The 27,089-nt window shown below is 61.3% G+C and overlaps 2 protein-coding genes across 7 annotated transcripts; one reads left to right on the top strand and one right to left on the bottom strand.

Annotated features, from left to right (window-relative positions):
- Window positions 1-741: 741 nt before the first annotated feature.
- CABLES2 (Cdk5 and Abl enzyme substrate 2) lies at window positions 742-17,328 on the top strand. 4 transcript variants are annotated; one of them, XM_070486234.1, is made up of 11 exons: window positions 742-1,207; window positions 10,437-10,508; window positions 10,617-10,682; window positions 11,217-11,294; window positions 11,965-12,073; window positions 12,608-12,773; window positions 13,231-13,334; window positions 13,695-13,801; window positions 13,915-14,094; window positions 14,593-14,797; window positions 15,010-17,328. In XM_070486234.1, exons 1-11 carry the CDS (start codon window positions 765-767, stop codon window positions 15,148-15,150), a joined length of 1,671 nt encoding a protein of 556 aa, XP_070342335.1. In that variant the 5' UTR covers window positions 742-764; the 3' UTR covers window positions 15,151-17,328. The 4 variants fall into 4 exon arrangements, with proteins under 4 accessions (XP_070342335.1, XP_070342334.1, XP_070342338.1 ...); XM_070486233.1 differs by having other exon boundaries at window positions 10,590-10,682; XM_070486237.1 differs by lacking the exon at window positions 13,915-14,094.
- Window positions 17,329-17,452: 124 nt separating this feature from the next.
- On the bottom strand, window positions 17,453-18,666 carry RPS21 (ribosomal protein S21). Of its 3 annotated transcripts, none has more exons than XM_044747992.2 (6): window positions 18,552-18,666; window positions 18,333-18,395; window positions 18,187-18,250; window positions 17,966-18,037; window positions 17,601-17,656; window positions 17,453-17,516 (listed from the first exon to the last, which is right to left on the bottom strand). In XM_044747992.2, exons 2-6 carry the CDS (start codon window positions 18,380-18,382, stop codon window positions 17,507-17,509), a joined length of 252 nt encoding a protein of 83 aa, XP_044603927.1. In that variant the 5' UTR covers window positions 18,383-18,395; window positions 18,552-18,666; the 3' UTR covers window positions 17,453-17,506. The 3 variants fall into 3 exon arrangements, with proteins under 3 accessions (XP_044603927.1, XP_070342339.1, XP_044603926.1); XM_070486238.1 differs by having other exon boundaries at window positions 18,562-18,580; XM_044747991.2 differs by lacking the exon at window positions 18,552-18,666 and having other exon boundaries at window positions 18,333-18,494.
- Between the last annotated feature and the right edge of the window lie 8,423 nt (window positions 18,667-27,089).

Here is a 27,089-nt window from a genome sequence, read left to right as displayed (position 1 = left end):
GGTGGCTGCAGGACCCCGCCTCCCAAGACACAGGTGGGCTCCTGGGCGCTCCAGAAGGCAGCACCTGAGCATGACACTGGCTGTGAAGTCACCCGGGTGCAGAAGAGGAAATGAGGCCCACACACCACCAGGCTCAAGGTCACTTTGCTGCTGAGGGAAGTGCAAGACTCTGCCTGGGGCTGAAGGCCCGGACCGCCCCCAACAGCAAACAGGTGCCTGCTCCCCTCAGACCCTCCGTCCCTCCTTCAGTCAACGAGGGAGACCAGGTGGCACCGCTGACCATGCCGGGGAGCCGTGGGGCTCTCGGGGGGCAGGCACTGGACGGCAGGCGGCCCAGCTTCAGCCCCTGCACCAACCCCCCCACAGACACACGCCCCCGAGAGGGAAGCAGGCTCCACCGAGGCTGAGCACGAACGCCGCAGCCCAGCAAGGGGAACAAGGCGCCGGCACCCCGCGGCTGCGGCTTCCGAGGCAGGGACTCGAACCGCGGCGCCGCCATCGCCCGCCCCAGGCCGGGCCTCGCTGGGCGCCCCAGTGGGCGGGAGGGCGGGCGGGCGTGCGGCCAAGGGCTCCCTCGGGACCGCCTCTAGGACCCAGCAGAGCCACCCCCGCGCCCCGCCCGCCCGCGGCGCGGCTCTGGCCAACGGGCGAGCGCGACGGCGATGTATTTGCATGTGTGCGCGCCTCGGCCAATGGGCAGCGGGCGCGGGCGCGTGCGCGCGCGCGGGCGGTGGCGGCGGCGGGACCGGCGGCGCAGTCGGAGGATGGCCGCGGCCGCGGCGGGTGGAGCCCCGGGCCCGGCCCCCGGCGCCGCCGCCAGGGCCCCGCCGCCCGCCGGCCCCGGCCCCGGCCCCGCCGCCAGGGCCCCGCCGCAGGCGCTGCGGAGGCGCGGGGACTCGCGGCGACGCCAGGCTGCGCTCTTCTTCCTCAACAACATCTCCCTGGACGGGCGGCCCCCGAGCCTGGGCCCGGGCGGCGAGAAGCCCCCGCCGCCGCCGCCGCCCGCCGAGGCCCGCGAGCCGCCCGCGCCGCCGCCGCCGCCCGCGGGCCCCGAGCCCACGCCCGCCCGCGGCGCCCCGCCGCCCGCCGTGCTGCCCGCGCCCGCGGGCCGGCCGTCGGCGCCCCAGGGCCTGCTCAGCCCCGCGCCCGCCCCCCCCGCCGGCCTGGGCCTCGGCCTGGGCCTGGGCCTGGACGGGCAGCGCCAGAGGTGAGTGCGGCCGGCCGGGCAGCGCGGGGGCGGGTGACCTGGAAGCCGCAGCGCGGGCCGGGGCGGGCGGCCCGGCCCATCTGCACAGGGCTTGGGCATCGGGGGGCCCTGGGGCCCCACATGACACAGCGCTGCAGCGGCCGGTGAGCGCAGGACTTGGGGATCGGGGGCTGACGCTGGTCGCCTGGGAGCCCCAGACACAGCGCTGGAGTGTCCTGGACCCTGCCAGCCCAGGGAGGGGAGTCGTGCCTGGGTCCCATCAGCCTAAGATGTCGGGGTCAGGGGTTGTCTGGGGCTTTCAACCCCCTGGACGTTGATGTTAGGGTTTCTTCAGGCCCTGTGGGTCCCCAGATATAGGGGTCATGGTCCCCTTAATTCTGCCAGCCCCTGGGTATGGGATCAGGGTCCTCTCAACCTTATCAGTCTCCTGAATGTGGGTTTCAGGGTTCCCTCAGCCCCTGTCAGCCCCCAGACACAGCCCTGTCAGCTCTAGACACACCCCTTCCCCAGCCTGCTTTATTTCAGTCCCCTGGACGCAGGGACTCCCAAACATCTCTTAAATGTCCCCCTGTATTTGCTGAGCTGGATGACGCCTCTGTGTGGGCCAGGGGTCTTCCCTGCACTGTGACATCTAGTCTCAGAGTTTTCTGCACCAGACTGGACCTCCCAGCCCATTACACCGCAGCTGCTGGTCACTGGTCCCCCCATTACCTCCTTGCTGGCCCCCGCTCCCCTCAGAGCTCAGCATCCATGTCTGTCAGCCTGTCCCGTACCCGATTGCGGTTTCTCCCCTGCCCTGATTCCACTTCTGGGAATCCCTCAGCCCATCTCAGAGCAGTCCCCCACCGCTGAGCTCTGCCCTCCAGGCTGTGCCCCCTGCCCAGATAGCCGCTGGCTGCCAGATGCCCCACTTTCTTCTCCCAGAGACCCTTCCACATCCACCTGCAGAGCGGCAGCTTCCGTATTCTTGAGCGCTGGCTCCCAGGTGACCCTGCCTCCTTGGCCCCTCCCTTCAGACCCTGGGGCTAGCCCCCACCCTCACCCTGAGGAGCAACTGGTTCCTGGGCCCGGGAGCCAGGACTGGCTGCTCCTGGAAGTCCCTTGTCAAAGGCCACTGCTTAGCCCTTTGTCTGCAGGACAGAGCCGCGGGGCGCATGCACTGAGGCCGGCCCTGGAGGTGTGCGGAAGGGGCTGAGGGCAGAGCCTGTGGCTCCGTGCCCTGCATGGGGGGCCAAGGCTGAAGCCGGCCGCTGATCCCTCGTGTCCAGAGGTGACTCTCCTTACCTGAAGGCCATCACGGCTGCGCGGACCTAGTCACCTCACGCCCCGGCCCTCAGGCGGGTCAAGGTGTCGAAGTTCTTCTGTGGGTCTTTGGTTGCGAGGGTTGAGTCCAGATTACAGCGCTTTGTTGTCCAGGTTCGACTTTATGTTCAGAGTTCTGAGTGGCCCAAGGATGGCTGTCACTCTCCATAGACGCAGGTGTTTCCAGCCGTAGGGAGGCGGCTGCTTCCCAGGCTGGCCCAGAGGAGGCCTGTGGACCTGACCCCTTCCACAAACAAGCCTGGACAAGGCTCTGGGAACCGTTAGGGGGCTGAGTGGGGCAGAGGATAGTTTGGCCTGAATGTGGCAGCTGGACACCGTGCCCCCGGCACACCTGGGCAGGTGGAACTGCTTATCCGAGAGGAGAGTAATGTTAAGAAAAAACTATTTTCTTCGTGGAAATCAGCCCATTTTAAAAACAGAGCCCTAAAGCCTGCTTGTCCTTGGCTGGCGGACTCTCCCGTGAAGTGGTCGTGTCTCCTGGCGGCAGTCAGCCCCGAGGACATCCCGGGTCACACTGCGTCTTGTTCAGTCATTCCATGACTCTCCAGGGTGGAGTGGCAAGGCCCCTCTGTGTGCAAGGACTCGTGGGGTCTTGACAGGGCTCAGAGGAAAGGCGGCTCACCTGCAGCCAGGCCCGTGCTTTGTGGGTGTGGCTTTGCTCTCCTCTCATGGTCCTGGTCCTGCAGTCTGACGCGGAGTCTCCATCTTCTCTCCGGCTGCATGTGTGAGTCCTGGGCAGACCACGTGTTGTTTTAGGCTGTCCCTTCAGCAAACGGTTCAGGCGCCCCTGTTGTGGGCCAGACCCTGTGAACAGGACAGGCCAGCAGCCTGCCCGCCGAGCTGTGCTAGCGGGAGGACTTCCCAGAGCGTGGATGCTGCAGGGGAGCCCCTGTAAGCAGGAGTCCAGCATGGCACGGTGCTCAGTGATGCTCCGAGCTGTCTGTTTCTGGAGGGGGAGGGCGCTGGGACAGCGTGGGGTGCGATGTGAGTCAGGGTGCCCTTTGCCCTTCCTGCTGCACCCACCACGGCCCTGTGTCCCTCCACCCTTCCCTGGCCCATGCCAGGCCCTCTCCTGCCCCTCCCTCCTACTTGGCCTGCAAGTCCCCGTTCAGATGTCCTTCCCGCCCTTCAGGGCCACACCTGCCCGAGCAGAAGCTGTCCCTCCTGGAGGCGAGCTCTGCGCTCAGGGCCCTGCCCTTGTGTCTGGGAGTCACTGCCACTCCCTGACAGATGGGGGCCCACAGCAAGCCCCCAGGATGAGGACCGTCCGTTTCCCTCTGTGCTCCCCAGGTCTGGAGACAGGGCTGCAGAGTCGCTGCTGAGTGCCTGCGGCGAGGCTGGCCTAGCAGAGGGGCTGCCGGCTGCGGGCTTTGGGCTCTGAGGGCTGTTTGATTTTAGGAATTGAAATTCTGAGGCTCTCTCCCCAGTGTCGGCTTCCTGGGTGGGGTCTTTGAGCCGTGCTCTGGGAACAGGCCTGGTTGGAATCCTAGCTCCAGCACTCAGGAGCACGGTGACTTTGAGCAGGTGCCCGGGCCTCTCTAAGCCTCAGTTTGCTCCCCTGTGAGACGGGTTTGCGTTCAGCACTCCCTGCCCGAGGGGCTGTTGTGTGGTCAGATGAATGTCAAGGGCTCAGCATGGTGTAGCGCTGGCCAGGGCCAGGCGAGCGGGGACTCTTGTTCCAGCCAGGTTGGCAGGGCTCCTCGTGGCTCAGCCCACAGCGGGGAATGGTGGTTCATACTCGGGGCTCAGTCTGATGTGGCTTTTTCTTCTAAGCCAGCGAGCGAATCATCAGAATCTTTATTTTCCTCGTGGAACTTCTAACCCAGTATCTCTTTTCATTTCAACACTGTGCTCACTTAACACTCACGAGCAGGCCGGCCTCGGCTTCTCCAGCTGGGCCGGGAGCAGCACCCTCACTGCCACCTGGTGCTCCTCTCCTCACTCCTCCGAGGCCCAGGGCTGCTGTATCAAAGCACCACCACCTGGGCAGCGGCACAGCAGCGGGCTTCCTCGCCGTCTCAGAGGGGACAAGCCTGAGGTCAGGGTGTGGGCAGGGCTGTGCTCTCGGGCGGCCAGGGGAGGGTCCGTCCCACCTCTCCCAGCTTCTGGTGGCCCCAGGCCCCCTGAGCTTGTGGCCACATCATCACTCCAGTCTCTGCCTCCGTCTTCCTGTGACTTCTCCTCTGTGTGTCTCTGTCTTCGCCCAGGGTTTTCATCTCCTATAAGGACCCTTATAGGAGCACTGGGTTAGGGCCCACCCTAAAGGCCTCACCTTCTTGATCACATCTGCAAAAACCCTATTTCCAAGTACGGTCGTAGTCACAGGTGTCGGGTTAGGACTTCAAAATATCTTTTTGGGGCACACAGTTCACCCCACAGCAGCCCTCGTTAGTGTTCACGCTACCGATGAGGAGGAAGGTGAGCTGGGAGCAGAAACCCTCACGATTCTGGAGCGTTCGCTCAGGATGGTTCTGAGAAAGGGGCTGGGATTTTAGTTGCCATCTTGGCAGGAAGCTGCCAAGCATCTGTCCAAATTAAACCAATTTCAGTGTAGCATCTGGCAATTTGTTTACATCTCTGATTTTGGGGTTTCTTGTTCTCTGGCTGGAAAACAGCTGGAGGTGGTCGCCGAGGTTGGAGCCTGGAGGCACGTGGCCCTGTGGCAGCCCAGAGGCCTTGCCAAGACCGAGGCCTGGCCCCAGGGCCGCCATGTCGGGTCCCATCACTTGGGGAAGCTGTGGGTCTCGCTGAGGGGTTGGCTGGAATTTGGGAGTTTTGCTTGGCCTGGCAGGGACTTGGTGAGATAGGGTACCCAGGGCTGGCCACTCTGTCGGGCAGGTATGCACTGAGGGCCTTCGGGGTGCCAGGTGCTGCATTCAGGCGTGGATGGAGCCGTGGACTGGCCCTCGCTGTCCTGGGGCCAAAGTGTCAAAGTGGCTGGTGCTGGCACCTGTTGGCCGCTGGACTTAGAGGAGTGGCCTCTTCAGGGGGCCTGGCCTGTTCTCAGACAGACCATCTGGTCCCACGGACAGCAGCCCCTTCACGTGGCCCCTGCTGAGTGGTCTTCAGACCTCAGACAGGAGCCCTTTCCTGGCTGGACGTTTCTTAGTTACAAAGTAAAGGAAGTTTATCAGATGCTAGAAACCCTGTCTGATAAATAGAATTTCTCTTCCTGCCTAGCAGGTGTCTGGGGGCAGGTGTTGGCCACCTCTTGGTAAAGAGGCAATTCTGAAAGTGAGCCGGAGGGGCGAGCAGGCCCCTGCTAAATGCGGCAGTCGCCTCTGCCCTCTGGGCAGCCCCCCATGCCCCGGACCCCTTCTTCTCAAAAGAGTCAAATGCAGGCAATCTGGGGCCAGTTGCTGCCACGTGTGGGGGCACGACGCACGAGTGGATGCCATCCTGTGTGACTTGAAGGCGGCCAAGCAGGGAGGGCTTCCTGGGCTCGGGGGTGTCTCATGTTTGCCCGAACATCAGCGTCCCGGGCAGGGCATCAGCCGAGGGAGCAGAGAGCCCAGACTCATTCTTGGCAGTTTGTTTGCCTTTAGCATTTTTGGATGGAGGTGTGAAATGCATGTGTGAAGCACAGTGGCTGCATTTACTCAGGAACACACGCCAGGGACCCACCACAGCTCGGGGACAGCGCATCCGCACCCCGAGAGGGGCTCCTCAGCCAGTTCCCCCGACACAAGGTTCCGACTTCTCTCCCTGGTCCCGAGCAGCTCGGGATGGGAGCCCAGAGCAGGTCCATGCCTGGTGGTGCTGTCCTGCTGGGCCGTGTGCGAGGCTGTGGGGGCCTCACCTTGGGGCTGCCGGCCTCCACGTGCCTCGGGAGGAAGCCACTGCCAGGGCGCAAGTGGCCGCAGTTTCTCTTGAACGGGGTGCTGGGCGCTGGTCCGTGTCCTGGGAAGGGCAGGCCCTGCCCGATGGTTGGGGCCCTAGGCCTCGTGCTCGATGGCTGGCTTTTCTGTTTGCTTTGCTTTCTGGGAAATGTGCAGACTGGCCGCTGGGGGCGTGCCTGAGGCTCGGTCACCTCAGCACCCAGGGAGTGCCGCAGACTGCCCCTCTCCTGTCCGTCAGCTCTCATTCCCAGAGTGCCCACAGCCGCCAGCCCACAACTCTGCCCGAGCTGGGGAGCAGCCAGCACACTCGTCTCTGGCACGTGCCCTGTGGAGGCCAGACTTCCACGGAGCAGAGGAGCACTGAGGAAAGCGTGCAGGAGGGGCCTGGATGCCAGCTCACCTGACGGGTGGGCCGGGGGTGGCACCAGGGCAGGCGGCAGAACCTGGGCAGAGGCAGGGCTGCAGCAGGTTAGCACGCAGGCCGTTGGCTGGGGTCAGGTCTCAGCTCCACCTCGTACCAGCTGTGTGATCTCAGGCAAGTTGCTCGCCAGATCTGTGCCTCAGTTTCCCCACCTATGAACTGAGGGTGGTAATACTGCCCATCTTGTTGAGTTGTTGTGAGGGTTGAGTTCAATGTAAAATACCTCCGACGAAGGAAAGAGAAGAAAACCACGGAGACCCGGCTCTGTGAAACCCGACAGGAACAGATTTTGAAGTATGAGATGGACGGCACGGTTCCCGCAGGAACCCGGCACTAGCGGGAGGAACGAGCTGGGCTCCGCTGGGTGCTGCTCCGAGGCCAGGCTGGTTGGGAGCATGTTGCTGTTGCCCCAGGGCCAGGAGCCTCGTGGAAACTGCTGCTGGCCTGAGCCCTGCGAATGAGCTCACAGCTTGCGGGAGCCACAGCCTCACCGGGGAAATTACCTGAGGAAATGAGCTGGAGAGAGCCACATGGGGCTGCTCCGTGGGGCCTCTGAGCCAGCTCTCTGCAACAGGACAGACAGCTTTCCAGGGACAGTCCTGTCTCAACCTGGGCTGGCTGCTTTCCCGGCATGGATCCTGCTGTGCATCCTCACTGGACAGGTAGGGCCAGCCTCATCCCCCACCACAGGGTCAGCACTCACCTGGCCCCCACTCCAGGCCTCTGAGAATGCTGGGTGTCTGCCCACTCGCCCCTCCTCCTGCCCCTTGAGCAGGCAGCACGCCTGCCTACAGAGGCCCTGGTGCCCTCCTCCCCACAGCCCTTCCCGCCCTGCTGTCCCAGCCTGGCCCCTTAGCTGATTCGTCCTGCACATTCACCCCCGAGTGCTCCCCTCTGGCCCGTCACAAGCAGGGGGCAGGTGGGCATGCCTCTCTGGAGATGGCAGCTGTGGGGCACCCAGGATTTTACTAGACTTCAGTGTTCAATTCCAGTTTCTTTTCAACAAGCTCCTGTTGCCTTTGTCTTGTAAAAGACTTAAATAGCATGTGGACTCTGGGGCCGGCCCCGTGGGCGAGTGGTTAAGTTCGCACACTCCGCTTTGGCGGCCCAGGGTTCGGATCCTGGGTGTGGACATGGCATCGCTCATTAGGCCATGTTGAGGTGGCGTCCCACGTGCCACAACTAGAAGGACCCACAACTAAAATATACGACTATATACTGGGGGGATTTGGGGAGAAAAAAGCAGGAAAGAAAAAAGAGAAGAAGATTGGCAACAGTTGTTAGCTCAGGTGCCAATCTTTAAAAAAAATAAGAAAAAAGGGAATATGGACTCTGGCATCAAGGTGACATCCTTGGGACCCCCCCAGGACTTGCCTGGCTATGTCACCTCAAGCAGGTGCCGAGCCTCTCTGTGCTGCCATTTTTAGTTGTGTGTTGGCGTGAGGTGGTAGCTGCAACACCTTTGCTGGCACAGTTGTCCCCCCATGTGACAGTGACTTTGTCCCTCGCCCCAGCTCCTGGAGGATGCACTGGCTCTTAGTGACCTGGACTCCAGGCTGGCCCCACCCAGGGAGGTGCCAGGCCTCGTCCGTAACCAGGGCTCCTGCTGGGAGGGGATCCCTTGAGATGCCACGAGGAAAATGTTGTGCCCAGGCAGGCAGCAGCTCCCAAAAGTGGCCTTCTGGGGACGAGCCCTCCTCTCCGCCCCTCCCCAGGAGCCAGACTCGGCTCTCTCTCTCTTAATGAAACGGCTGCTGTTGACATGCGAGGCACTTGGTGCATGCCCAGCCCATCTGAGCGCAGGACCTGCCCTCTGGAGCCTCCCTGTTGGGCAGGTGTAGGGACGGCAGCCCCGCCGCCGTGGCTTTGTCATGAGGTTCTTATTGGTGAAATGTAAACATCAACCCTCGTGACGACTAGGAGGTCGACCAGTGACCACAGTGGTGGCCCTGGTGCCAATAACCTGGGTCCGTGAGCCTGACCTGGGGGTGGGGGTGCAGCCCACGCAGGGTCTCTGAGCTCTCAGGCTTGGGAAGGCCCCGACTCGGGATGGGAAGCTGCCTTCCCGAGCTCCCCAGTACATGCTGGGTACTGCTGAGGCCCCCACTCAGGGTGGGTTTCACCCAGACCCAAACAGGTCGTCTTCTCTGTAAACACCTCCGTGTGTGTCTCTAGAACAACCACAGTGCCATCGTCACACTCAGAAGACTATTGTCATCAAGCACTGATCATTGGTCACCTGCGGTCACTGAGGACCCACTCCCACCTGGCAGGTTGAGCTCCACTGCTCCCTGACCGCCCAGAAAGTCTGAGGGCCTCTGGGCTCCAGCTGCAGGCCTGACCCGAGGCCACGTGTGTGCCTCCTGAGGAGTCTGACTCCATCTCCCCAGCCCCGTGGCGCCTGCTGCTTGGGCCCAGCGGGCTCACGGCCCTCCTACCGCCAGCTTCTGTAGGGAGATCGCCGTTTATTCACACCCTCCTCGGCGCTGATGCCGGACCAGTCAGGCCTAGTAGACGTGCTTGGCACTAAGCAGCGGGTCCAGAAACCTTCTCCCTGTCACTGGACAGGGCTTTGCTCCAAGGAGAATCTGGCCGCCAGACCTGGGACTGTCCAGAGGAGGGGCTTCGGTGTAAGGGGTCTGGCAAATCCCTCAGCTCCTGGATGCTCACAGGGGCGCTGAGTGCCAAGCGAGCGCTCCAATGTGCTGTCTTCCCTGCTGGGTGACAGGCACTGCCCTGACACGCGGTCAGAGGGTAGTGGGCGGGCACCAGGGCTGCGGCTGCCCCAGAGAGAGTGAGCTGAGCTCGAAGTTGAGGAGGAGGTACCACCAGAAAAGCCGGGAAAAGAGTGTTCCAGACAGGGAGCAGCCCTGCAAGGGCCCTGTGGCGGGAGGCAGGGGCTCGTGTGCAGGCAGGCAGCACAGCAGCCAGGCACAAGTGAGAGGCCTGAGTCGCGCTCTGAGTGCTCCCGCGTGTCCCCAGGACGCCCCCTCTGCCTGCTTCTCCTGGGGGAGGGGCAGGGTGCCATCGGGGTGCACGGGGCCCATGTGGGCATGCGGACCGGTCTGTCAGCACTGGCAATAGCACCAGGCAGGGTACCTCCCACGGCCGCAGCGCCGTGAGGTCATGGGTAGGGTTGGCAGGACTCGTGCCTGTCCGAGGAGCTGCCCTGCAGAGCCACGAAGGGACCCCAGTCCAGTCCACCACACCCCCTTCCAGGGGCTTCCGCCAGGTCCCTCAAACCTGCAGAGGACCTCTTTCTGCCTGCAGCCCGCCACAGGTGAGCCGGGCCACCCCACCGATCCTGGGCCTGAGAGGGCTCTTAGCACCACCTGGCTGAGCTCCCCCAGGCAGCAGGCAGACCAGGGTGTGGCCGGCCACCCCTCCCAGCACGGTGCCCCTCATTTTCTTATGGCAAGCTCTGGTCCTTGGGTGGCCCTGCCAAAGCTCAGCCCAGGGCCCGGCCCGTGGCCTAGGGGGAGAAGAGAGGAGAGGAGCACGGTGCCCAAGCGGCAGGAGTGACCGAGCGCGGCCCTGGGTCCATGAGGGGCCCTTCCCCACAGCAGCGCTGCTCCAGCCCTGGGCAGCGCCCTCAAAGGTAGCCTCCCCTGGCTGTGTTCTGAGCCCCGCGCTGTCTCCTTCACAGAAGGAGAGTTGCCTCCCAGCGCTGCTCCCTTGAGTTTCTGGAAGATGCAGTGGGATGTGCCTCCGTCCAAAGGTACAGGTCCCTGGCCACCACTCGCCTGGGGGGCAGAGAGGGTCCTGGGGAGGGAGGAGTGACCTGTTTGTCACCTTGCAGAACCAAACACATATCTGGGTCCCCCAGACACAAAGGCCTGAAGAAGACTCACTTCATCAAGAACATGAGGCAGTATGACACCAGGAATAGCAGGTATCAGTGGGCGGCGGCCGCAGGCGCGGGACCGCCCCGACGGGAGGACGGCTGTCCTTCCTGCTGCTCCCATGCGAGGCACCTCCCAGGTCTCTTTGTCTCACAGTGTGTAACTGGGTACTTTCTGATGCCATTAGACTCCCACCCCTCCAGGATGGCAGAGGATGTGCCCTCTGAATGAGACAGTCCTCTGGGCACGTGCCTCTGCCTCCGGTGCCCTCCAAAGACTGGCCTCTCATGGGTGAACTATGACCCCCAGCTCTGGCCTCCACCCTGCCTGCATGGGGCAGGCCAGACCCTTCCCGTGCACCCATCACGTGGAGGGGACAGGCTCGCCAACAGGACGCCCTTATTAAGCACCTGGAGGGAACCAATGAGAGCTGGGGTGGCCAGGCTGACTGACTGTGGCACGGGGCCCCTTGCCCTGAGAGTCCCCTGGACACCTGGGGCAGTTCCCTTCACCTGGGTCCAGGCAGGAAGGGGTCTTCCCTGGAAACACTGTCACCCTGTTTTGACTCCCTGCCCTCCTCGCAGGATTGTCCTGATCTGTGCCAAGCGGTCCCTGTGTGCAGCCTTCTCAGTCCTGCCCTATGGAGAAGGCCTGCGGGTCAGGTGAGTGACCTGGTCCACGCCCGGTGCAGGGAGGTGTGGGCTGGCCTTCCCCGGCTTGGCAGCCTCACAGCGGTCAGCAGCTTCCACTGAAGCTTCTCACGAGCTCTGAAGGCCCTTCCGGTCCTAGTTCTCCAGAGGGAGTGTGTCCACACCGTCATTTTGTTTGAGCTGCCTAAATGTAGGTGCCTGGGACATTTGTCCTCGTGGGAACACTGCTCTGCGTCCTTGTGACCAGTCCAGGCAGCTGTGTCCCGTGTGTCCCTCTGGGAAGAAGGAGGGCAGGGTCGGTGCCGTGTGACCTGACATCAGATGGTGTAGGGAAAGCCGGCCAAGGGTTGACCGTCAGGCAGAGGGCACACGGCCAGAAGGCAGGCTTGAGGCAGAGCCTGGGTCCGTGCTGTGGGGCCACATCGCTGCCGGCCACCAGGGCGTTTCAACAGGAAGTGTCTGGGACTAGGAAGGAGCGAGACCAGACGGTCCTTAGCACAGGAGTCGTCACCGCGTCCTCTGTGATGCTGGCGCTGCTGTCCTCCCAGCCACAGCACATGTCCTCAGCCTCGGGCCATGGCAGGTGCCAAGGGGGCGAGCTGCCAGCCCGGAGGCTCTGCTCCCCTCCTGCAGGAGGGGCAGGCCGAGGGCCCAGCAGCTTTCTCCCATCCGTGTGCTGCAGTGACCTGAGGGTGGACAGCCAGAAGCAGAGGCATCCGTCTGGCGGCGTTTCCGTTCCTTCTGAGATGGTCTTTGAGCTGGAAGGTGTTGAGCTGGGAGCAGATGGAAAGGCAAGAGTCGGTGCCCCACACGGTCGGGGCTGGGGGCACAGAACTCGCATTGATGAAGGAAATAGACATGAAATCATGTTTCACTTTCATCTTATAAAGTGCAAGGTGCAAGGCCACACAGCCCTGTGAGAATGGGCCCGAGGGTCTCGCTCAGCCCCGGGAAACGAGGAACGACCTGAGTTGTGGGGGTGTCCTGGGTGCCTTCTGCACTGGTGGTCAGAGGCCAGGGGGCTTCAGAGGCAGGAAGAAAGGTCCTGTCCTGCGTATCCCAAGTAAGGGATGGCGAGGACGGAGTTCCAAAATGTTCCTGTTACTGAGAACACTAACTTCAAGTGAGTGAGCAGCACCCAGCTAGGGCTCCCCTGGAGCATTATCCCTCAGCAGCTTGAGCTGTGTGGTTCCTTCGTCCCTTTGTGTCTACGTAAGGGGAGCATTTGTGTGCAATGCTCCAGCAGCAGGAAGGGGTAAAAGAGGGACAGGGCTGTGGGGCCTGGAAACAAGCAGGCCTGAGCCCTGACGCGCTTGTCTTTCCAGGTTGTGTCTTATGCCAAGTTCCTGTACCCCACCAACGCCCTGGTCACACACAAGACTGATGGCCATGGCCTGCTGCCCCAGTCCCGGCCCAGCGTCCCCCGGGCTCTGCCGGGGTCAAGATACAAACCTGCCCCTGCCAAGGCAGCAGCAGCCGGCCCGGAACTAGGTAACCCCACGTGCCCTAAGCAGGTGCAGAGCAGGCGGCCACCCTGGCTGGGCCAGGGACACTATGTGGCAGGCAGACCAATGAGTCACGTTCAAGCCCGCAGGCCTCAGTCCAGGGGGCTGGGCGTGGGGGGTGGGGCAGGGCGCGGCCTCGCGGGAGACGAGGGACTCGTGATGAAGCAGGCACCAGCGCTCCGCCTGAGCGGGTGGTGGAGAGAACTCATGTCCACAGATGGCTCCAGGGGCAGGGGGCCTCCTTGTCAGGACATCCTTCCTCCCACCCAGCCCTCGGGGACAGGACCCATGACCAGAGCCCCTCCTGGACCCCAGGAGTGTCACCCACCTTGTTTCATGATGATGCGCCCCGGTGCCAGGCGCCTTCTGACCGAGGCTCAGGTTGGCAGGGGCCGGCTGACCAGAGCCGGGGCTCACGGCGTCTGCGCTGCCTCTGCCTGCAGGGGCCGACGTGGGGGATGCTCTGGAGTACAACCCCAACCTCCTGGACGACCCGCAGTGGCCCTGCGGCAAGCACAAGCGGGTCCTCATCTTCGCGTCGTACATGGTATGGAGTGGCCACCCGGGCCACATGCCCACATGGTCCTGCCTCTTGGGGCTTGGGTGGGGCTGTGGGCAAGTCCGGGGCAGGGCTGCCACCCCCACCCCCGGGACACCAGCAGCCCCTCAGGGGAGGTGGGGGACATGCGGCAGGCCAGGGAGCAGCGCCAGCCACACTGCCAGGGGTCAGCGCTGGCCCTCGGCCCACGGGCTTGGCAGCCTGGGTCTCCCGACCCACGTCCCTGGCTCTGGTGCCCTTATCCTGAGGTGTGCCGTTTGCACAGACCCAGCGCCTCTGAAGCCACTAGGCACTCACATCTGCAGACCCAGTGTGAAATGTCCCACCTGCCGCCCTTCTCTGTTGCAGACCACGGTGATAGAGTACGTGAAGCCCTCTGACCTCAAGAAGGACATGAATGAGACCTTCCGGGAGAAGTTCCCGCACATCAAGCTGACGCTGAGCAAAATTAGGAGGTGAGGAGGGCCCGGGCGATGTCTCTGGGCTGCCACGGGGTCTTCCTAAGCCCACTGCTGACGTGTGTCATCTTGCGAGGCCCTGTCGGTCTCTCCTCTCCTGTTTCTGGTAGATTCCTAAGCTTGACAAGTCCAGGTGCGCCCCCCGAGCCCACCCACTTCCTGCCATGTGACCACTACCAGCAGCCAGCTCCCCCACCATGGGTCAGGCCTCCACTTGTCATGCCCACTGAGCCTCATCACTGTGCTGAGGCAGCCCGTGAGGCGGGCACTGCAGGCATCCTCTTCAATAGGTGAGGAAGTCGAGGGCCGAGGTGGCTTGCCCAGGGTCCTGGGGCAGGTAAGTGGTGGAGCTGCCCTGAGCCCAGGCAGCTGGTCCCAGCTGGGGCTCCCCATCACTGCTCTTTGCTGGGGTCCTGTCTATCCCATGCCACTAACCATCCCCCAGCAGCAATGGGGGCTTATCTGACAGTCCAAACACCGCCTCAGCATGCTCCTGCCTCAGGGCCTTTGCACTGGATGTTTCCTCCCAAACCTGGGTGCCACAGGAGAGTAGGCAGTCTGTGGGCCACCTGGTACAGTTGAGGGGTGCTACAGACCCCCCACCAAGGGGCTAGTGGACGCCAAGACCAGCCTGCTGCTGGCCCACCATGCTGTGGGCCCTAGTGCTGGGCTGCGCCAGCCTGGAGGAAATGGTGCTTTTCTAATGGCCCAAAGGCACACCTCTCGGACAGGGAGAGGGTGGCTGCTTCCCCAGCCCACGAGCATTTGGCTTCCGTGTAAACCCGCAGTTTGAAACGGGAGATGCGGAACCTCTCCGAGGAGTGCAGCCTGGAGCCTGTGACGGTGTCCATGGCCTATGTGTACTTTGAGAAGCTCGTCCTGCAGGGCAAGCTCAACAAGCAGAACCGCAAGCTGTGCGCGGGGGCGTGCGTGCTGCTCGCCGCCAAGATCAGCAGCGACCTCCGCAAGAATGAAGTGAAGCAGCTCATCGACGTGAGTCCGTGGTTCCGCCCGGCCTCCCTGCCTGACCACAGTGCCCCGTCGGCTCCGGGAACCCCTGGCCCTAGGCTGGGCACCCCCGAGGGGAGGGTGGTCATCCAACTGCCAGCTAAGCTGGAGCGGGGCCTGCTGCCCACGCCCTAGCTGCTCACCTAGGTGGGAGTGGAGGAGGGCTGTGCTTAACTTCTCTCTCTTCCTCAACACAGAAGTTAGAAGAAAGGTTTCGCTTCAACAGACGGGATCTCATTGGCTTCGAGTTCACGGTGCTCGTGGCCTTGGAGCTCGCTCTCTATCTCCCGGAAAACCAGGTGTTACCTCACTACAGACGCCTCACGCAGCAGTTCTAGCCGCAGCGGTCGCCGCTCAGGGGAGGCGCTCCAAGCCACGGCGGCCCCGTGTGCGTTTGTGGGCCGGGGGGTATCCCAGCCCCTGAATGCGTGTCCCGGCCCCCTTGCTGCACCCGCCTAGTGAGGCTGCTGTGCAGCCCTCACACCCTCGCTCCCCTGGAGGGACCCTGCTTTCATTCCAGAAGGCACCATGCCGCCACGGTATTCTGAGAACCTTCCTGCATTTCATGAAGCAGCTGTGGGGTTTTGTTCCTGTTTCTTCCTTCTCACGTGCCTGAGCCTGCTGTGGCCAGAGGACCTGTGACTTGAAAGCGTGGGGGTGAGCCCTGACTGGGCTCTCTCCTGGCAGCACCTGGTTGGTTCAGCCCTGCAGCCACTGCACTGGCGCCGCAGCGGGGACGGCTTCCAGAGCTCAGTGAACACACCGAGGCCACGGAAGTGGACGCACCGAAGGTTCACCTGGGCTGTTTCGGGTTTTGGATGTGCAAACGCAGCGCTGTGGGGCGCACCCCGCCCCCATGGCCCGGCTCCCTCCCAGCCCAGCAGAGCCCCTCCGGGTTTTCCACTCGACCCCACGTCCACAAGCAGAGCTCTGGCCTCAGGTTAAGCCAGCAAGGGCAGACTCATGGTTGGTTTGATGTCCATTTTCACTCTCGGACCTCTGTTCTTCCAAGCATCGCGTCACTGTGAAGTTCTGGTGCACGAGTGTCGCACCCCACCGGCCTCGGCCCAGACACAAGCCCACCCCTGGGGGCCCATGCTTGCCCGCTCACCAGGAAAACTCTGCTTGCCTGTGACACTAGACCTTCAGGATGACCACTGGCTCTTGGCTCTTGATCTTCCTGAGCAAGTGTGATGGGGGAAAACAGTGTATTCATTGTTGTTTAGGATTTGGTCCTGTGAGTTGTTTTTATTTTGAAGGAACAAAAATTGGCTGAACGGGGTCTGCTGAAGTTGTGACTTGAAACCACACGTGATCCTCAAGCGGGGAGACCACTCCACAGCCCCGCCCCTCAAAGGGTCAGCGTTGATGCCTTTTTCTTCCTGGCAGGAGGTAGCAGCTGTCCTGCCCTGCAGCCAGTCCCACTGAGCAGACCCCAAGGAGCAGTCATGGTCTTTTTGTGCAGCTCTGTGCCCGGTGTCAGCAGGCCCCTTTTCACCTCTCCCAGGTCTGTGTCCAGTTCTCCACTTGCGGCCCCAGCAGCAGCACTGGAGAACAGAGGACTGTTTTTTCCTTCATGGGTCAGCTGGTCTCAAAAGTGACCATGTTGGCTGGCCATTAAGCTGCTTCCCTACTGCTGTCCTTTAACCCATCACTGGAGGGGCTGGGGACAGCCCCAGCCCGTAGTCTGTCCGTGTGTACTGGTGCTTTGCAGGAAGGCCAGTTTTGCCCGTCACAGCCGTCGACCACCAGCACTCAGCCTGGGCCCCCTGGAGGCGTGCCACCTGCAGGCCTGCTCCCCGCACCCGCGTGCTGCTCCTTCTCCCTTGTCCACTTGCCCAGGCTGCGGGAGACTGCAGGATGGAGGTCGAAGCCCAAGTCCACATTCCTACCTTATTTATTGCAGTGCCTCCCCGTCCTCTCCAAGATGGCCCTGACCCCACCTGCCCGCCGCCCCCCCGCCGTGGGAGGGGGCTGGAAGCTGCTAGCCCCGGGCAGCTTGCCTCTGGGAAGCACCCTGTCCTGCCAGCCCAGCATCCCAAGGATACCCCCCATCACAAGCCCTGTAAGGCACTGACTTCCAAAGTCTATGTTCTGGTTTACAACTTAGCCTCGAAGGGCACACCTCCGTGGGAATTTCTATATACAGACGTAAGAACGGCTGATACAGTAATCTAAGTTTGCATATTTATGTGGTAAGATTTAGTTGTTTTCCAAACTCATCTGTACCCTCCCCTCAGTGTGTCCTTTTTAACGCCAAGAGCTGCCACTGTGTGGTACTCAAGTCACTGCAGCAAAGCTAGTATTTAAGGCAAACTTCAGCCTGACCTGGCATCCTCTACAAGCCCAGAGCTCTGAGGTATGTTCAAGGGTCTGGTGCCACTCCCTCAGCACCCAGTAGCTGTGGATGTAAACGTGTGTTAAGCGACTATCTGACCTTACCGTCCAGTCACGTGTCACCAAGTTTGCAAATGGTAACGGATTTGTGCTTTGAAGTAAAATGTGGTTTTGCAACATACTTCGTAAGTTGTTTCCTTTCAACTGACCAGCCCCTCATCAACCACACACAGCACAGTGTGGGCCCTGACCCTCCAGAGCCCAGGGACACATGCCTTCAGGCAGAGAACGAACCAACACGGGTGGGTTTTAACTGTTTATTTATGACAAGTATTCCACATGCGTGATCCTCTCCAGTCAGAAGTTCCTAGAACAAAAGGAAAGACAATGGGAAACCCTTCCCTCTGGAAAGCCCTAGGCCTCTGTGTCCACACGGGAGCCCTCTTCTTACTTTGAGACGATGCCGTCGGCCTTGGCCAGTCGGAGAATGGAGTCATCTGACTCGCCCTAGAAAAACGGAGGTTGGGACTATCTCCCCTGCACTGTCCAGCCACATCGCCATCCCGACTGAACAAGTGGGCTGACAGCACAGCGTGGGCAGCCTCGCCCAGCCCCACGGCCTGAGCCTGACTGGACACGGGGCCGTGATAACTGGGAAGCCCCCAGGTAGAGGCCCCAGCGCCCTTCCCCCGCCCCCGGAGGAGGCGGCGGCCAGCAGTCTACCTGCCCACAAACGCTCGGGCCTGAGGACCAGGAGGATGACGCCCCTCCACTCCCCACTCGCAGGCCCCCAGAGCAAAGCCAGGCCACACTCACCATCCTGCGGATGGCCCCGCAGATGGCGTAGGTCTTAAACTGACCGTTGAACCTGCCTGTCACCTTGTCAACCTATAAACAGAACGGGGGTCACAAAGATGGCACCCGAGCGCCTGCAGCCTTAAACCCAGCGTTAGGGAACCATCCGCCCATCCCGGGCTGCCCCGACCTCGCTCCCTCCGCGCGGAGCCTCCTCCCCCAGGACGGCCTCCCCGGCTCACCTCGGCCACGTTCATCTGGATGGACGCGTGGTCCTTGGCGCCGATGATGCGGTTGCTGGCGGAGCTGCGGGAGGAGCGCAGTGAGTGAGGCGGGGGGCTGGGGGGAGGACGGGGTCGCGGGTGGCGAGGGCGGGCGGGGGCCTCACCATTTCCGCGGCACGTACAGGTCCACGAACTCGCCGGCGTCGTTCTGCATGTCGAGGGCGCGTCTGCGGGAGCCCGCGGGGCGCCGTGAGGACGTGGTGTCCGCGCGCCCGGGCCCGGACCCCGGACCTCAGACCCGACCTCGGCCCCCGACCCCAGCCCCGCGCGCCCAGACCCCCGACCCCGCCCCGATCGCGCCTCGCGCCCGCCCGCGCCCCAACCTGGTGCTACCACGCCGAGCGCGAGCGCAGAAAGGAAGCGCCGCGGTCCCGGCAGCGCTATTGGCGGGCGGGGCGGGTTCTCGGCGAGTGTTTCCGGGTCCCGGGGCGCCGCGGCGAGTCTGCGCAGAGAGCTCGGGGCGCCGTGGCGCACTTCCGCTTCCGGCGTGCGGGGGCGGGGCCTGGGTGCCGCGTGCGCTCGCTGCCCGCGGTCTGGGCCTCGGGGCCCAGGGCGACGGTCCCAGGCGAGCTGGCGGCGGCGCGCTCTCGCGAGGACCCCGTGGGTCGCGTCCCCCCGCACGGCCGCTGCCCGCGCCCCCGCTCAGCCCCGGGCAGCGACCCCTGCGCTCCTGCGCCTGCTCGTGACGTCCCCGCGGTGCGGGGACCGCCGCGGGGTCCCCTCTCCCCCGTCAGTCCCGGGCCGCCTCTCGGAGCGGTGACAGCCGTTGTTTCCGATGGCAGCGGTGCCCACGCTCCCGGGACGCACCCGGGGGGCGCGGGGTGACGCGGAGACGAGCACGAAAGGCCGTCGTTGGCCGCGAGAGCGCGGGGGAGGCAGCCGCGGAGGGCGGTGCGCGACGCCAGCCCCCGGTGGTGGCAGAACCGGGCCGCACCCCGAGCCCTGCCCCATTCGACCCTCCCGGGGACCCCTCTCGCCGCTCTCGCAGTCACCCCACTCCATCGCTCCGCAGGCCGCTGCCACTGAGAAGGGCTGTGCCGGGCCCCTCCTGCTGCAAGGGTCCGCTAGCGGGAAACAAACCCGGCTGCAGGGCTGCTCCGGGAGCCCCTGCCCCCCGGTCCCTCCGCCAGAACATCCGCCCGGGACTGCGTCTCCCCGATGAGACGGAAGACCCCTCCAGGACGGCTGGAGACCGCGTACACCGCGCCTCCTCCATAGGGGCTGCCTGAAGCTGAGCCCCGGAGGCCAGAGCCTCGGAGATTCGACCACCCCTTTACTCCAAGCGTTGGCTCCACCCCGCTTCCCTGACCCAGGTCTATGTCAGGCCGCACAGTTGAGGGCTCTTCCCAGCTGTGTCTACTCGCCCTGTGGGGCTGCACAGCACCCTGTTTGAGTCACTGCCAACCTCGTTACAGCTCTGGGAGGGTGTAATGCCTGGGCCTGGTGGGAGCTAGGCTGCAGATCCCCTTGTGCCTGGAGGCCAGTGTTCATGTGGGCAGTGTGTCTGCTCTTGCTTCCACAGGGCTCCAGCAGATGGGCATTAGGAATGAGGTCACTGAGGCCAGCGCCTCACAAGAAGGTCACTCAGTGTTCGTGCAGGCCCTGAGAGGTGCGTGCTCTTTCCAGGACCCGCAGCATGTGCACAGACATGATGTGTTTATGTTTGTGGTTGGGGATCTGCACAGCTGGCCTGTCTGCATCTCTGTGTGAGTCAGCCCAGCTGGGCCTGGTCATCAAGACTCTCTGTAGCTGGAGGGCAGGAGATAGAGGCCACTAGAGTACCAGAAAGGAGACAGTGGCAAAGAGGTCTGCAGAGGGTCTTCTTGGAGAAGTCAACAGAGAAGAGAGCCCAGAAATAAACCTTTGTGTATATGGTCAAGTGATTGTTGACAGGGTGTCAAGACCGTTTAAGGGAGAAAGGATTGTCTTCAACAAATAGTGCTGGGAAAACTGGATACACACATGCAAAAGAATGAACCTGGACACTTACCTCACACCATAGACAAAAACTTACTCAAAATGGATCAAAGACCTAACCGTAGAACCTAAAACTATAGAACTCTTAGAAGAAAACATAGGACTAAAGCTTCATAACATTGGATTTGGCAACGATTTCTTTGATATGAGACCAAAGACACATGCAAGGACAACAAAAAGAGATAAGTGGGACTTCATGAAAATTTTTAAAATTTGTGAATCAAAAGACACTATCCACAGAGTAAAAAGGCAACACACAGAATGGGAAAGAATTTTTCAAGTCATACATTTAACAAGGGGTTAATATCGAGAATGTGCAGAAAACTTCTAAAAGTCAACAACAAAAAAAAAACAAGCAACTTGATTTAAAAGCAAGCAAAGGACTTGAACAGACGTTTCTCCAAAGGTAAACAAATGGCCAGTATGCACATGAGAAGATGCTCAGCATCAGTGATCATCAGGGAAATGCAAGTCAAAGCTGCAATGAGGCCACCTCACACCCATCAGAAAAACAGAAAATAAGTGTTGGTGAGGATGTGCAGAAATCAGAATCCTTGTGCGCTGTCGGGGAGGTAGATGGTACAGCCACTGTGGAAAACATTATGGTGCTTCCTCAAAAAGTTAATAGAATTGCTATATGATCCAGCAATTCCACTTCTGGGTATATGCCCAGGAAAATTGAAAGCAGAGTCTGAAAGAGACATCTACACACCTGGGTTCATTGCTCCATTATTCACAATAGCCAAGTGGTGGAAGCAACCCAAGTGTCCGTGGATGGATGAACAGATAAACAAAATGTGGCATGTACATACAATGGAGTGTTATTCAGCCTTAAAAAGGAAAGAAATCCTGACGCATGCTACGATATGGATAAACCTTGAGGACATTATGCTGAGTGAAATAAACCAATCACAAAAACACAAACGGTTTCTAATTCCACTTATCTGCAGTACCTGGAGTAACCAAAATCAGAGAGTAGAATGCTGGTTGCCAGTGTCTTGGGGAGGGGGCGGGGAGTTAGTGTTTAGTGGGCATAGAGCTTCCGTTTTACAAGATGGAAAGGTTCTGGAGATGGATGGCAGTGATGGTAGGATGTAATTAACGTATTTACCACCACCAAACTGTACACCTAGAAATGTCTTACCACACAGAGAAAGTTAAGACTAGAAGACATGCGCACATGTAGGCACACACATGGACACACAAGGCGTCACAGTCTCCTCTCCCCTGGGGCCGGGTCCCAAGGCCAAGTTCTTCAAAAGGAAACTGAGTGCCCTTCACCCTTGGGCCCAGGAAATCTGGATGAACCTCTCTTTAGGAAATCCTGCTGTCCAAAGTCTCAGATCCCACCAACAGGAGCGAGTGGCCCCTGAAGGGGGCTGAGGTGGGCCTCTCATCAGCGGGGCCTCCTGGCATTTGTAGGGAGGGGATGGCCGCTCAGGCTGGGGTGGCAGGCTACCAGATTTCAGGAGCTGGCGGGGGAGATGTGCCTACATTCTGCTTGCACTGTCCCTAGCAGCCACTGTGAGGTGCCCGAGAGCCATGCCTGGCCCTGCAGGCAGCCCTGCGAGGGGCCTGGCTCACCTGTCTGCTCCCTGCCCGCTTCCCTGCTGGCTGAAGGGGTCTGAGACACCTCTCTCAGACCCCTAGCCCCTCGCCTATGGGGTAAATTGTTTACTGAGCTTCCTGTGGAGTCTTCAGGTTGGGAAAGGGCCAGAGGGTGGGTGGGACGAATGGAGGGGAGCAGGAGGAGCTGGCACTTGAAGACACTGTCATGCTGAGTCCTTTGTGCAGATCTCAGGGCAACCCCCAGGCTGTTCAACAGAGCAGCAGCTGTTCAGCAGAGTGGTCCGTCAGGTCCCTGAGTGCCCTAGTGTTTACTGTTCCTGCCCCCACTCCATCCCCAAGTGCTCTGGATAACCTTCACGGCCAATATCACATCAGGATTATGGCCAAGTTTGCAGTCTCTCTCTGCCTCTTGGCTGTGTGACCTTGGACACATTACTTAGCTGCTTCCTCCTCCTGGCTGTAAAGTGGGGACGATAGTAATAGAGCCACCCCACCGGGCGGGGGTTGTATGCCTTCAACGAGTTAACATATGTAGTGCTCAGAGTGGGTGTGGCACTCAGGGGGCCCTCAGCATGCCAGCACTCACCACCACCACCACCATCACCATCACCTTCAACTTCATCATCCTTACACCCCCGTCCTTATCATTAACACTTTTGTCATCGTCATCACCATCACTGTCATTATCTCCATCACCACCATCATCATCTCCACCATCACCACCATCATCTCCACCATCACCATCATCATCATCTCCACCATCACCACCATCATCATCTCCACCATCACCATCATCATCATCACCTTCGTTATCATCCCCACCACCATCATCATCATCACCATTATCACCGTCATTATCGTTGTTATTATGTTGTGGCCCAGGTCACGTGGCTAGATTTGATTCCTGGGCTGGTACAGTGTGGCCTTCAGGGAGCCACCCCTTCCTCCCAGAGCAGCTGTTTCTGGGCCAGACCAGCCTGAAATGTATTGTGTATGAAAGGGAACCAGCCTTGAACCAGGAAACCCTCCTTCCGAGCCTGGGCGGGGTCCTGGGGTGAGCTGCAGGTCAGGGCCAAGGGACAGGCCTTCTCCCGAGGCAGACCTGGCCAGAAGCTGTGGCCACGGCCTCTCTTGCTGGCCTTTCATTCTTGGGAGATGTCCTGGCTCATGACAGAATCCTTGCCTCAGAGGAGTTTGTGGGCGGGGAGAGCTCGCAGGCTTCAGGGAGCCACCGAGCAGGTCCTGGCCACCAGCTCCCAGCGTGACTCGGGATCACCCTCCAGTCTCAGAGGGACAGTGGCAGTCACTGGCCCTCCTCGGTCTCAGCGAGGATCAAGGGAGGTCACGGCAGGCATGCAGCCCCGACTGAGCGGAGCGTGGGTCCTTTGGCCTCATTGCTCACAGGCTGTGGTAGCCCCAGGGAGCCTGGGGGAGCCTGGGGGAGCCTGGGGGCGCAGGGCCAGCGTCCCGTGCCATTGTGTTTACTTTATTTCATTTTATTTTACTTTATTTCGTATTACTTTACTATTTTTATTTATTTCACTTTATTTCATCTTATTTTACTTTATCAGATATTTTACTTTATTTTATTTTGTTAGATTTTTTTCCTTGAGATCTAACCCACACGTGATAAGAGCACAAGCCCTAAGTGTTCCACCCCCTGGATTTTACGTCTGTCTTCACCCAGGCGGGCAGGCTCCTGCTGACCGCGCTGCCTTGGATCAGAATCCAGGTGGGCCAGGCCCCTTCCCAGCTGGCTCCCAGTAGGCTCCCGCAGACCCCTTCCCAGGTAACAGGCGAAGGTGCCCTGGAGCCGGGGCAGGGGGCTGAACCGGGCACTCAGGGCCTGGCCTGTGCACCGAGTCCACCTGGAGGGCCGAGTGACAGTGACTCCTCCGCCCGGCCATACCGGCAGAGAAACACCAAGAGGTCAGAAACCTAAGAACGTCCCCTCTTCTGGCCCCACCCCTCCCGTGGGGAATGGCTACAGAAGACCAAGCCAAGTGACAGGAAAGGAGGCACTTTCATTCCAGGCGCACACAGCATCCAGCTGGCGTGTCCTAGCGGACACATCGAGAGCTTGCCATGCTGGCCAGAGGCCAGCACATTCCAGCCATTTGTGCCGTCCAGGCTCAAAGGGCAAGGGCTGCAGAGCACAGGCAGCAGGCCCCTCCACCCCCAGGGCCAGGTCCCCAAGCTGACCTCTGACCCCAGGCCCCTCCATCTCCAGGTAGGACAACACGGTATTAAGGCAAGGACCTGGAAACGAGACAGGCCTGTTTTCCAGCACATCCTCCACTCCCTGACCCTTTGCCTCTCAGAGCCTCAGTTTCCCCATCAGGAGGTTCACACCAGTCTCCCTGACTCCTTGGGAGGAGGTGAGGGTTCAGCAGACGAGGGTCAGCGAGGAGCCTTGTAAGAAAGGCACATGGAGTCCACACCTGGGGCGGGCAGACCACCTGGGGAGAAAAGACCGCTCTTACACCCACCCCTTGGCTGCTTTTCTTCCCAGTGGAAACAAGGCTGACGGTCCATCTGTCTGCCTGTCTGTCTGGGAGGAGACCTTGGACCGGTTCTCAGACCCCAGCTCTTCCTGCCCTTGGAGGAATGGGCAGCATGTGTGGGTCAGCAAGCAGCCACTGGCACCATGATGGAGCCCCCCAACACAGATCTCCACAGGAACCGGCATCCCCAGGGCCAGCCGCACAGCCATGAGCAAGGAGCCACAGAGGTCCCAGCTTGGCGCTTCTTCAGCTGGCTCGCTCTTCCTGCCTGTGAACTGAGCCTGAGAGCCACAGCCTCCCCAGGAGGGTCGTGACCACCAGCCTGGAGCCTGGCTGAGGCCCCACAGAGACCCCATAGCAGCACTGTGAGGAGGTACAGTTATGAGCCCATTTTACAGAGCAGGAAACCAAGGCCGAGGGAGAAAAAGTCCCTCCCCCAGAGTCACGGAGCTAGGGCGCCAGGGGTGGATGGGTGAGACACAGCATGGCCAGGACGGGGCCTTTGTGCTGGAGGAGAGGAGCCCCCGGTGCTGAGCCTGAGGAGGGTTAAAGGTGGGATTTCAGACACAGGCACCTGCGGAAGCAGCAGTCTGCGGGTCCCTCATCTGCCGTCTGTGCCCTGATGATGCCCAGCTGGGGGCCTGGGATGGACCAGGACCCTTGGGCGGTAGCAGGGCCTGCTCTCTGGGCCCCACCTAGCTGTCTGAGCACGAGGCCACCTGGGTGTGTCAGCAGCTGCAGAAACATGCCCGGAGGCAAAGGTTTGTTTGGCCGTGAAAGCCTAGGTGGAAAGTGATGGAATCCAAATTCCTGCCCCAGGTGAGTGGGCCTGGCTGGGCTTGTCTTGCTCAGCCTGGCCCGGCCCTCAAGCTCCTCTCAGTTCTGGGCAGCTTTTCCCCTCCCCGGCAGGCTCTGCAGGCGCTCTGGCACTCTGAAACCTGGGATGTCCAGCATGGCCTGGCCAGGAGGTGCCAGCGCCCCTCCGCCTGCTATGACCTCATGCAGGTGGCTGTGGGCAGGTGCTGTGTGGGGCCAGAGGCTGTCCTGGGCCCCAGAGTGGGCACTGGGACCTGCAGTGTGCCAGACAGATGGCCCCTGTCCCCAGGGAGCTTACGGCCTGGGAAGAGGACAATGAGCATCTCATCTCAGGAGGCTCTAGGGCAATGGGTCTCACGCAGGGGCGGTTCCCCCCGGGGCACGCAGTGATGCCGGGCTGTCACAACTGGGGGAGGGGAGGGTGCTACTGGCTGCTGATGAGTGGAGGCCAGGGATGCTGCTCAACACCCCCACAGTGCCCAGGAGAGCCCCGCGGGGAGACATCCAGCCCCAAATGCCAACGGTGCCTGGTCTAGAGTTCTGAAGGGCAATGGCCCAGCTGAAGGGGCTGTGTAGGTTGGGTGGTCAGGGAAGGCCTCTCCGAGGAGGGGACATTGTCATGCAGTAACTAGCCCTGAGAGGTGCCATCCCTCACCCCAGTCATCCAGTGCCCCTGCAGCCCTAGGAGAGGAGGTGGAGAGTGCCAGGCCCTGGGGGGGCAGGGAAAGGCAGGCAGGGATCTGGTGCCAGGCCTGGGGAATTCCAGAAGGCAGAGGCCTCCCGACTCGCTCCTCCTCCCAGACTCCCAGCTCCCAGCAGCCTCTGCCACATTCCTCCCCCTGGGTGGGCAGGGGGTGGGGGGCTCGGTGCATTCCTGCTGGAGATAGGGGAGGCCCGGAAGGCAGTCTGCGCCAGCCTCCTGCGGGACCCAGATAACCTCTGTGCAGGCTCTGTCCCGATTGGCTCCCTGGGGCTGGGCCATGGGGCCTTGCTGAGGACGCTTGGGTCGGCTTTGCTAGAGAGCATGTGGGCGCACATCCAGCCAGGAGCAACCCTTCCGAGCACCTTGCAGAGGCAGTCAGGACTCACCAGCCGGCGTGGGCGGTATCCCCAGTGCCTCGCGGTCATAGCGCCAGGAAACGCAGAGTCACACACAGCCTCTCTGATCCTCAGTCTCCCCATCTGTAAAATGGGGTTTCTTGAGCATCACATTAGGCAAAGCAGCTTAGGCGCTTGCCCAGCACCAGGCACCAGGGCACCAGAAACGGCAGCCCTCCAATGACCCCCTGGGTGTGTGGCACAGGGTGGCATGGCGGCGTAGAGTGGCTGGGGCCAAAGGGTCTAGGTCAGATAGTGGAGACAAGGCAGGGAACACAATCAGCCATTTGCTCAGGGATCCAGGCAGGTTGTGGCCCTGACCTGAGGTCACACAGCAAGCCAGGGATGGATGGAGGTGGGAGCGGAGGCAGCTCTCAACTCCCAGTCTCGCCTCCCTCTCTACCACTCCCCAGGATCTGAGCGGGAGACCTGGAGGGGACCAGGTACAGACCCCCAGACCCCTTTGGAGAAGGAGACTGTGCTCCCGGTAGATGTCGCCACCAGTGGCCTGGCAGGAGGCTCCCCAGTCTCTGGGTTCACAGCCCCCAGCAATGGTCTCCGCAGAACAGCTGCAGGACTAGTGTTTTGGACGTGTTGAAGCTTGAGGAACACAGAGGCCTGGAGCTGAGCCCACCCACCACCCCTACCTCATCCTGCAGGGCGGCCCACCCCTCACTTCCCAGACAACCAGATGAGCTGGAGGCTTCCAGGCCCAGCAGGAGAGGGGCCCAGCGGGGCGCGGGGGTGGAATCCCCACAGGCCTTCCCCTCCCCTTTTTGGTACTCCTGAGCCCTCCTTTTAGAAATTGGGGCGACAGGATGGGAGGGGCTAGGATGTCACTTGCATCTGAAGCAATGGTGACCCTAGGGAAGGCCCCAATCAGGCACCTGTGGGACG

The sequence above is a fragment of the Equus asinus genome, chromosome 15 (genome assembly GCF_041296235.1).
Source record: "Equus asinus isolate D_3611 breed Donkey chromosome 15, EquAss-T2T_v2, whole genome shotgun sequence".
Classification (NCBI taxonomy): Eukaryota; Metazoa; Chordata; class Mammalia; order Perissodactyla; family Equidae; genus Equus; species Equus asinus.
Note: the sequence above shows the minus strand (reverse complement) of the source record. Positions and strands in the feature narration are given on the sequence as shown.